The following is an 11561-nucleotide window of genomic DNA, read 5'->3' as shown; positions in this document are numbered from 1 at the left end:
CAAAGTAAACGTACACTATAGACGAGTTAAAAACGAGGGATTTTTAGTAAAAAGGAAAAAAAAAAAAACGGTATTAAGACTTGTGTGCTAGGTGAACCTTAAACAATAAAGAAAGATAAAAAAGCCGCTGTACATATCCGTTGTGTATAGCCAGTGTGTCGCAAAACCCACGCAAGTATAATAGTAGATTTCGCGTCCACGTTCCGAAGAACAATGCATTTTTCTACCAAGTAACGGAAAGTGATGGTTAAAAACGACGTGCGTTTTTCGAATTTATATATAAAACGATCCTTTCGTCGATCGCTTAACGATCGATCGTCAACATCGAAACAGTGTTTCGTTTATCGAAATGCGGCGACATTTCCACTCGAATTTGCCTGTACTGTTTCCGTGCGTTTTCGATGGATCGTTATCGCGATCGTTTCTTTCGTTCTCGAATCTCGATCGAATGAGATGAAGCCCGGTGTAACCACGAGGCATATCAGTCTGTGATCCACTGTTTTTCGATATTTCCTCGATACATACGCAAACCTTTGTATATCGTAACTTTAACACGAATTTTTACACTCATTCCTACTTTTCCAAGTCATTTAGCATCGAGCCATAAGAAAACTCCGGGCTTAACTCTCATTGTACGATCACAATATCGGGCCTCTTTTCGCGTGGCAAAAAATTTTTTTCATTATACATTTTCCCCTCTCGAGAATATCGAGTACGATATTTAAAAGAGAGAGAGAGAGGAGACACACGTATTCGTAAACGACGCTTGTCTGATTTGTCCGTTAACTCGCCGTTACCTGTCACTCGCAAATGTAATAGCGTTTTTAGATACTCGGCATGCAAATCCAAAATGGTTTGTGTAAGCTCTCGAAACCCGCGAAGGAGAGCCGACAGATACCACGAAAGGGAAAAAGACACGTTTCTATGTGTATTATTCGTTTATGCGCGAAACAATAGGGGGAAGAGGATAAGAAGAGACGGATATGTTTTTAGAAAGGTCCTGCGTACTCGAGTTAACTTTACGCTTAGCGCATGGTCACCTTTGAGCGAGACAGCGCCGTGAGAATTATGCTTGTAGAAAATTAATTTTTTTAAACGTTATTAATAACAAAATTTTTGAAGAATTTTTTTTCTCAATCTGATTTTATCCATCTATGGAATCCTCCCCCTGAATTTTTTACAATTCGGAGAGATTCTCGCAAAATTCTCGCGGAAGCTTTATCCCGTGGCAAAAGTGCGAAATAAATTGTTACGCTCGACACGAATCTTCGCCGTCGACGGGAAACCGTCCGCTGTGACTCGGTTGGAAGGCGAACCGCGAACGGCACGCGACTAAAAGAAAGCAATACTTCGTAACTATCGTGTATGTCTAAAGGAAAGAAAGAGAAAAAAGATGTAATGTGACTGACGAGAGAAAGAGAGGGAGTGATAGAAGCGAGCGAGAAGAAGTGCGTGCAAGTGAAATGAGAAAAGAGAAGAAGCGTTCACGAGTGCAGTGAGAGCGAGTGAGTGAGTGAGAGTGAGTGAGCGAGCGAGAGCTATTATAGTAAATTAATATATATATATATATATATGAACCGAGTTATGTTAAACGATAGCTGAAGAGGAATTCGTGCGCGTTTTTTATAGTTTCTTTGTCCTTCGTTTACAGCGAACGAATTCTTTCTCGAAGACTTTCGTGTCGCCGAGAGAAAAATATTTGTTTTGTCGTGATCGGTGGTGTCTCGTTGTGTTTTTTTTTTTTTTTCTCTCTCCACGTGACACGTAGAAACAATGATCGATTTTTTTACGTGTCTTCTTGTACATATGCATGTATGAAACTGCACACAATTGTTTGATAGAACAATTCGATATGTTTTATATATATATATATATTTTTTTTTTTTTTTAATTTGACGTTATCGATTACTGTGAAAGGAATGGTAATCGAGATGACGATGCTTTTTCTATTGCTCATGAAATGAAATAAAAAAAATCGGCGACATCGATATTGACGATTTTTTTTTCAAAATCTCCGCAAAATATCGACGCAATTTTTTACACAAAGAGGCACATCATCCAAAAAAAAAAAAAACCAATCGATTTCGAATAATAGTGCCATTTTTATACGTATCTGAGAAACGATGTGAAAAAAGAAAAAAAGAAAAAATGAATAAATTCCTTCCTTCACGTATTCGTAATTGGCGAAGTAAATAAATAACAATTGGAAGAAGGAAGGTTCTAAGGGGAGGAAGGAGAACGCCTTTTTATCGAGTTTTTTACGGGCGCCGATTTACGTCAGTTTTTTTCTGTGTAATTTTTCCCCCTAATTTTGTTCACTTTCGTGAAGAATTGTACATATTAATTAATTGCGATCATTATGTAAATATATCTCTTCGACAAGACACAAGAAAAAAGAAAAAAAAAAAAAAATTAACAAGAAATACACGTACACAACACGCGTAGTCTGTCCGCGCGAGGTTTATTTTAAAGACTACATCATTATATAATGATTACCATGTAATGATATTTAATTGATAAGGTAACATATATTCTATACTCTTACACGCTAAGTACTCAATAAATATATCTATAAAATTTCCCCGTGTTTGTGATTGTCTGCCCTTTAACCCATCCTGCCGTTCCCATCTGTATTCGTGGCGTCTGAAAATCCCAATCAATGGCCAATTCTGTCTCGTTCAAAAACCGTGTTGTGTTTCCTTTGTCGTCCATTTTTTTTTTTTTTAAATTCGATTATATATATAACGACACGTCCGTTAAATGTTTCTCTCGACACCTTTCTCGTCTCTCACCCCCATCGTACAATTTCTTCCCCATGACAATAGCGAGAGGCTTTTAGAGCGTAAGTGTATATAACGAATATTTATATATATATATAGATATAATAATGAATGTATTCCGAGGTGCTCTCGCTACAAGGTCTGAAAAAGTACCTTATGAATGCGTGTTGTGATAAAAGTTGTTTTTTGCTAACGATGAGAGATTAAATTAAAGACTTTTAGCAAACATCACTGACTCTGAGAGTTGTCATTTGTTTATTTCTCTGTCTCTCTTTTTTGTACAAATTCCGTGACTTTCGATTCTTCGCGTGTGTCCAATAAGATTATTCTTATCATCCCTCCTTTTTCAAGAACTTCGTATTACCTGTCACACGCGCGCATCCTCCCTCGCAACAATGAAGCTGAATTATCAAAAGAACACATAAATTTTTTTTTTTTTTTTTTTTTAATTTACTTTCGTTACTTTCTCGTAACAAAATATACAGAATACGTACAAGATGCACAATTGAAGGATATATTATAGTATTTTTATGTCAGTCTCGTCTAAGTTTCCACTCACATTCACGTTTCCATTGTCGAAACCATGCTTCACTCTGGAAAAATTAAAGAAAATAAAACGGAGGAAAGATTAACAAAAATGGAAGAAATGATACGTGTATATATGTATATATATATATATACTGGTTGATTAAGTAGTTTGTGTAGTTTGAAGTAGTATATAATAATAATGAGATCGAGGAGAGATCAGGAGATGGAAATCTAATGCTTTAATGATTGAAAAGTAAATTCTAATTGTTAATTATAGTTCCTACCGATCGACTGTTTTATAATCTTTATTGATGAGAAATAAATTTTACATGAATTTGATATATTTTTGTACATTATTTATTTAAACGGAACAATGTTTTCTTTTTTTATATTTCGGATCTTACAATTTTTATTATTTTATTATTTTATTTTCTGAGATATTTACAATGGTCGTGCAATTTAACTTGCTTATTTTTTTACAAAGATGAATTAAAAAAGAAAAAAAGAAGATTCGTGTAAGTTCTTTATGTTTTTTTTTTAAGTTATGAAAATTTGATCGTCACACGATCGAATTTTTATATTTTATTTTTTTGTACAATATACGTACAATGTGTACATTTTTTATTTTACAATGGTACAATATTTTGTACATTTTTTTTTTTTTTTTTTTTCATTTTTATAGAATATAAATTTCTATATTATTCTAATGTAGCAATAAAACGCACCAACTTTTCATAAGATTCAAAAGTTGTTTTTTTGTTGAGCAATATGCTTTGCAAGATACAATTTGATAATCTCGTAAAATCTGTTTCCAAAAATTTATTATCATAGAAATTTTGATATTTTTAATACACATAATTACACGTATGTAATAAGATTTCGTTAAAATTAAGAAATAAAAACTATTCCAATATAATATCTTTTTTTAATCTATCTATTCACTATTTCTTTTCTTTCCACGCTATTTTAAAAGCGAAATTATTTTGCTTTCCAATAAAAATAAAGAATTTATAAAGCATTTTAAAGAATAAAAAAAAAGAAAATACAACATATGTAAGTAATACTTATATAAATATCACAAATAATATAATTTCATTAAATAATTTTTTTTTTTTGATCTCTTTCTGAAATATTGCATTTAATTAATTTTCTAATCTAGTTTTTTTCTCTGGATTTTTTATTTATTAAATAAAATAAAAGTTTTTTTTTTCTTTTTTGATAAGCTTATTTTTAATTATTTCTATTAAAGCAACTTGCTTACGAAATATTTTAATATGTTCTAATATATATATATGTAAATTTAAAATTTACGAAATAATATTGTTTGACAATTGATAAAAATTTCATGAACGATATACGGAATACACACTAGTGTACACTTTCAGAAAAACTCATTGACAATAAATATATTATATAGAACGCAATTAAATTACGTAAATAAAGTGAAAACTTAAATTGACTAGTTGAAATGAGGAAGTGGAATGACAAAAGAAATAGTATAATAAGCTCCTATCATTCTCATATCAGTTCAAAAATTCCTACATATATAATACAATCAAATATTTTAATACGGATTATCCGAATTGAATTTTCAAGACATCATATCATAATCTAATTTTTTAATTTATATAATACGTATAAATTCAAATTAGAATTTTTTTTTTATTATATAAAATTATCGAGAGATTATTATTGTTATGTTTGCTCTATATTAAATTTTAATTAATTCGGATAATCACAATTTATATGCATTTTAAAATGAATATTTAAATTAAAATACATTATTTAGTAAATGTCATACAGTCATAAAAAATTAATCATTCAGATATAAAGTTAATTAAAGTAGAGACTATTAAACTGTTATATATGTATATATATAGATAAAAAGAAATTGTGTGGAAGAATTATTATTAAGTGTTACATAAATTATGTAAATCTGTCAATACAGAAAAAAAATGGCATTTTATATCTTATTATATCTTTATGTCATCTATGATGGCAAACATTCTCTAATCATATAAAACAAATTATTTATAATGCTGCAATCTGAATGCAATATTAATATCAAAATAGGATTAAAATTTTAATCACAAGTTGAATTGGAATCATATACCTCTAATAGAATTCGTTGTTACAAATAACAAATATAATAACGACTATGTGTAGAAAAATACAAACAGATATTTGTTTACATGAATAAATCATTAATTTTACGGAAACACAATGGTGCCTTAAGTGCAATTTAATTAACCTATTGCAATATTACTTACTCGAGGCCTAGGCCCCAATTGATACCTTGAACGAGAAACAAAATTAATGGTTGCCAAGCAACTAACCATCTGATCCAGTCTAGTAATTGACCGTATAAAACATGAGGTCGTTCCCATCTTTTAATACATTATTAAGGAATATATAAATATAAATAAAAAATAAATAAAAAATAAATAAAAATAAATAAATAAAAATTCTAAATAAAAATTTACAATTATAATTTTCTTTATAAAAAATATGATTTAATAAAGGATACGGATTGTAAAACATTTTCTTCAAATCGACTTTTTCTTTGCAATATGGACACGTTTGTTTTTTTCCCACAATGCACCATCCTCTGATACAAAATTCATGAAATACATGTTCACAACTAAGTTTGTATGTGTTTTCAATAACACCAGGCTCATTTTCTGATACCAAGAGTCTGTTACCACATACTGCACACACTCCAGGCTCTAAAGTCCTTGTTGGCATATGACCTGGTACATAGTACTGCAAATTATTTAATATATTGCATTTTTTATTTTGTATATAAGATAAATCATTATTTAATTACTTTATACGTACCCCGATATGTGAAGCCATTTTATCTGCACATATTTCTGCAACATCTCTCCCTAATACTCCAAAGTATAAACCATAAAACAATAAAAGCAAACCACAATCCATCCATATTTGTGGTTTAACTTCAAATACTAAATGTAAACCAAAAAATGTGGCTAACATTATAATGTAACTTATTATACCCAATACATAACTTAATTTATATATAAAAAGAAACCATTTATATACCAATCTATAACAATAAAAATTTAGTAAAATATTAAATTCATACATTATTTTTAATTTATTAAGTTGCATAGAAAACATATTCAATAAATAAAAATAGATTGTAAAAGTACCTTGGTGTTGTACCTGCTATAGGTTTTTGAACAGCTTTTCTAACTATTAATCCTGTTATACAAGATGTTACTAACCAAAAAAATATAAACCTCCACCAATGATTTTTTAAACTTAATCCAAATGGAATAATCCACATAGCAATTAAGGTAACAAGCTAAGAAAACATATTTAATCTTTCAGACAAGCTAAAATTTAATTAATAATAATTAGTTGATAAACATTAATTTGTATTTACCTGATATGATTTATAATGTATCTTCTTCCATTCAACTAATACAATTTGTGCTACTAATAATGTTCCTAGTAAAATAAGAAGCATTTCTGCATGCATAGATTCATGTCCCTGATGTTGTTCGTGCATTTTTATGTGTTGCACTCTGGAATATTAAATTATTTCTTTTGTAACTAAACTGTTATAACAATAGATATTTTTTTAAACTGATATTTACCTCCATTTTTCTTCCACAGTCATCTCATCTTCACTCTATAATAAAATATATATTTATTTAAAAAAATATTATAATAAATACAATTCATTGTTTCACGGTAAATAATAATAATAATCACGTAATAGCAAAGTTCGAACGAGTGATAATAATTATAAAAAAAAAAGCATAATATTTATTCAGGTATATAAATTTATATTCTTATATTAAAATAAATAAATTCTTGAAGGTTATATTAGCGTAAGCATGGCTTACGTGTACATTCCTATTTTATATAATATCGATATATATTTTTTTTTAGAATATTATACCTTATTTGGGAGTACGTGTGAATGCATATTTAATAGTATATTAAGCTATCACTTATAAAATAGATTTTAATAAATTGACATAATATAGCAAAGATTCTTTGGAGACATTGTAAAGTACTATTCACAATGGTGCAAGTCTAATATATGCACAATTAAAATAATAATAAATTTTGTTCGATCTTAATAAAAATAAAATATTTGTATAAAAAATGAATAAGCAATAGATTATATTTTTATAAAATATATCATTGTCAAATTATTAAATAAAGCAAAAAATCTAAAAAGTAATTTAATTTTAAAAAATAGTATATATATATATATATTTTTTTTTTTAATTTTTCGCGCTGAAAACCATTTTCTCAGCCATATTGATGACGTTACAAATATTGAACTGATTATTGAAAAATTGTTATTTAACTTGTGAAAATTATATTTAATAAATACAATAATATAAAACTCGCAAGAATATCAAAATAAGTAGATAATTCGTTAAAAATTTTTATAATAAAATTATAAATATTAATAATTTTAAAGATATTCTTAAATATAACATGATATATCATTTTATATAGAATAGAAATTCGTGTAAAGCCAAATTCGTTTAATAATATTTGATAATTTGTAAGTTATATTATTTTACACAAATTAATCGCATCGTGTAACAAATATTTAATTTAAATTGTACGCGCAATTCTGATTCGTCACAAATTTCTCGAACGAATGTGAATCGGCCTATCCATCTACCAATGCCCAATGTTCGTACGAATTCGTAGCAGTTCGAATGATCTCGGAGTTAAACCACGCCCATTGCTGCTGGTCAGAGAGGGAAGCTGGTAATTCACTCTGCGAAGCAGCAATATGAGCGTTTATACCGTTTCTTGAGAAAACGCGCGACGTGACGAAATTCCACAGTCGTAAAATCGCGCGTCGAAAGTGTCATCCGATCGCGCGCCGTTTGCGGATTGAGTGAGTGATATAGTGTCGTGATTAGTTTCGTTTCGTACACCGGGATACGATTTTTGGTTAGTTTCCAACCTTCGAAAGGATATCGCCGCTCGTCGGTTCATTTGCCTCGAGGAATTGCTTTCAGTGAGTAAGAACATAGCATATAGAAACAGTATGTTTCGCGAAGGTTTTTTGTGCCTGTCAAATTATTGCACATATTGCCAACAGATTGTGCGAGGATTGTCGTCAATAAACTCACATGTCGCATCTTGTATGAAAGGTTACATGTAGAAGCGTATTCAGATAATTTCGCGTAATCGACAAAAACGAATTTTAGTGCTAATGTAAATTTAAAAAAATTATGTAGTAAACAAACATGTATCGTACATCTTACCAAATATTGCTATTTCGGATTATATTTTTTTTTGTCATCTATCGTTTCTATTATTTTAAACGATAATTTTTAAATAGAATTAAATTTTAAATATTTTAAATTTTTAAGTAATATTCTGCTGTGAAATATATATTAGTTGACAATTTTTTCCGGATAAATTTTTCGCGGATAAAACATTAATCTCTGAAAGAAACTATTATTATTTTCTCTTGTAACCTAATCATACAAGTTATCTAATAGGGAATTCTTTTTTAGTTCATCTCCTTTAACAGGTAGTTTTGTGATATGTCGGAAAAATGTTGTCAATACGTAATACTTTGGCAAAGAAATTGAGATGAATTAGGTCGATAGTTTTACTTTTGATTTTCATCCGATTGCTAGATCAAATAACGAATTGTAAATCATATTTATCTGTTTCTACGTTTCTGGAATTTTTCCCTAGAAATATATTATCTTGTCTATCTTGTTATTTGTCATAATTTAAATGTCAACTTTAATCGGTATCTTAAAATGACGTATTCTGATTTAATTAATATAGGTTATAATTCGTAGTTTGCGACTAGTATGATATTGAACAAAAATAATAATTATTTGAAAAAATATATAAAGATTAATTTGATGAATTATTTAATTAGTGGTCAAATAGGAAAAAAATAATATTAATTGAAGTCAAATTTAATTTAATTCATATTTTCAAAAAGTGTTGAATGTAAGTTACGTTCTATTTTATATTCTGAATCAGTCAAAGAACTCGAAAGGAGCAAAATCCTCATAGCTAGACTGTTTGGATGTTGTATAAATTGGCGGCTATCCAAGTTTCCGTACTCTCACCACGTTCTCGGTCTTTAGGGTTCGTGCTATCACATTCCTTGTTCAGTATATACATACTGTACTGTTTTTCCGCATGATTTTGTATAAACTACTTTTACCGACTGGTATATAATGTTTGAACGTTACTTGTAAACAGATAATTACCTCAGTAACGGTTTTTTTTAAAATAGAATTGTAAATAAAAATAGAAATATAAACACCAGAGAATTTAAATTCTCTAAACTTTTATAAAATAATAATTTTTTAATAAAATATAACGGAATTAATTAATATTTCAATGACAATATCATATTATTCGAAATACACATTTCGACAATATCATATTTCGAAACATACGATATTAAATATTAAAAAAATAAAAAATTATATTAAATAATTATTTAAATATTGATTATATTACTATTTTATATGTTATTTAAATAAATTGATAAATTATATTTTTCTTCGTAATTATTAACCAAGAAAAATCGAAAAAATTATCAAATAATTTTTCGAAATGGATAAATTTTCAAATGAATCATTTCAAATTAACTATATATATATATTTTTTTTTTTTTTTTTTTCATTAAATTCTTTTAATAATACGAGATCAAACTATTCATCGATTAGAAATTTGAAAGCAATATCGTGAGCATGAAAGTGAATATCATGTGCGGGATATGTAAGTACATCGAAACGGTCATTGCGGTTTGCTTGTGGTAATAGAATCCTGGAAATGAGTTAGAGACACGTAGAGATATATTGTTATGAATCACGGTACTATGTTTACTATATAAAAAGATACATTAACCATTGACGGAACCATGATCATTTGGTATTATTTCAAACAACTATTGTGTGTATTTTGAAAATATTAATCGTCGTCAAACTGTTTCATGATTTAATCTAAATAATTATAGTTACTTTTCTAATTATTTTTTTAACGTAAGTGCGTTAAGAGATAAAATTTTACGTAACGTAATTATTAAAAACAATTTTTTTTTAATATAATGTAATAATATATATTATTCGTATTATAATCTTTTTGATACGATTAATACTTTTTTTTCATTACGTATTGTGATGTATCTTTTCCGAATTTCTTCCATCTCATTTATCATTTCTCGCGTAAATCCACCTTAGAAAGCCCACCTGTTGAAATCGATCTCTCATTCCGTAACTACGTATAAACCCATAAAAAGTGAAAATCTAATCATAAAGAGCTTATCGACTTCTTGCATGCTCTTTTAAACATAAATTTAATTTTATCGATCTTAATTGACTCTACTTTGATATTTCCCCTTGCTTTCTTTTACTTTCTTTAGATATTTTTAATCTTATATAATAATACGTCTTCTTAGAACGCAATATAAATAAAATATATTTATGAAAATGAAGCGATGGAGACAAATCCCTATGTGTTACAAAAAATAAAAAAATTACGAGAAAGTCGCAAATTGAAGATCGGGTAAAACGTTATTTATGATATAAATATCCATTGTCATTTCACAACGTGAGCAAACGAGAAAGAATTATTGTACTCAGATTATATTCATTTATATAGATTCATTTGACATTTCTGATTTTACCATAGGCAATATAATATATATATTAAATTGCGTAAAAAATTATTGACATTCGAAGAGCCGCCATTTTTTATCTATATTAAATTAATATTCATATTATTAAATAAAATGAATATTGTATCGATACACGATATTTGAAATATCAACATTTCAATCCTTCATTTTAATTTTTTAATAACAATTTAGAATTTTCAAATTACGTCATACTATGCAATGCGATTTTCGCGAGTTACTGCCATTAATGAAATTTAAGATATTAAAGTTGCCAATCGATCGTTGTTTCGCGTGACAATAATTTTTAGACACTGTGTACATGCTCGAATCACGTAACACGTATTAACTATCCGAAAGGACGTTACGTGAGTAATGTTGAGCGCGACCGCGAATGGAACGTCTGATGGTATGCTGGAGTTATTCGTAGCGTTAGCGTCGCCACTAATTCCCCTAGGATTCCGCTTTTTTCCCGATCGATCGAAACGATTCGCCTAGGGAAGAAAGATCGCGAATCGCGCGATTCAACAATTAAAACGTAGACAACAAGATCTCATTTCTCTTTCTCACAGACGTACATTCTCCTTCCATAAGGC

The 11561-nt window shown here is 28.6% G+C and overlaps 2 protein-coding genes across 9 annotated transcripts in view; one reads left to right on the top strand and one right to left on the bottom strand.

The window, feature by feature from the left end:
• Positions 1–2676: 2676 nt before the first annotated feature.
• LOC410740 (RING finger protein 121) lies at positions 2677–7379 on the bottom strand. Of its 3 annotated transcripts, XM_006565295.3 has the most exons (9): positions 7240–7379; positions 6932–6966; positions 6718–6859; positions 6482–6636; positions 6147–6375; positions 5836–6071; positions 5579–5695; positions 3275–3373; positions 2677–3181 (listed from the first exon to the last, which is right to left on the bottom strand). In XM_006565295.3, the coding sequence occupies exons 1-8, from the start codon at positions 7264–7266 to the stop codon at positions 3298–3300; spliced, it is 1017 nt and encodes a 338-aa protein (XP_006565358.1). In that variant the 5' UTR covers positions 7267–7379; the 3' UTR covers positions 2677–3181; positions 3275–3297. The 3 variants fall into 3 exon arrangements, with proteins under 3 accessions (XP_006565358.1, XP_394216.3, XP_006565359.1); XM_394216.7 differs by lacking the exon at positions 2677–3181 and having other exon boundaries at positions 3207–3373; XM_006565296.3 differs by lacking the exons at positions 2677–3181; positions 3275–3373 and having other exon boundaries at positions 5403–5695.
• A 665-nt stretch (positions 7380–8044) lies between these two features.
• The window catches only part of LOC409748 (protein kinase C and casein kinase substrate in neurons protein 1), a 54620-nt gene continuing 51103 nt past the window's right edge, over positions 8045–11561 (top strand). For all 6 annotated transcript variants that reach the window (XM_026444323.1, XM_026444299.1, XM_026444205.1 and 3 more), the window contains exon 1: positions 8045–8328. The gene's annotated coding sequence lies outside the window, so the exon portion shown is untranslated. The remainder of the gene's footprint in view (positions 8329–11561) is intronic.

The sequence above is a fragment of the Apis mellifera genome, linkage group LG1, assembly GCF_003254395.2.
Source record: "Apis mellifera strain DH4 linkage group LG1, Amel_HAv3.1, whole genome shotgun sequence".
Taxonomy (NCBI): domain Eukaryota; kingdom Metazoa; phylum Arthropoda; class Insecta; order Hymenoptera; family Apidae; genus Apis; species Apis mellifera.
The sequence above is the reverse complement of the archived record's forward strand: the minus strand, read 5'-3'. Positions and strand labels throughout refer to the sequence as shown.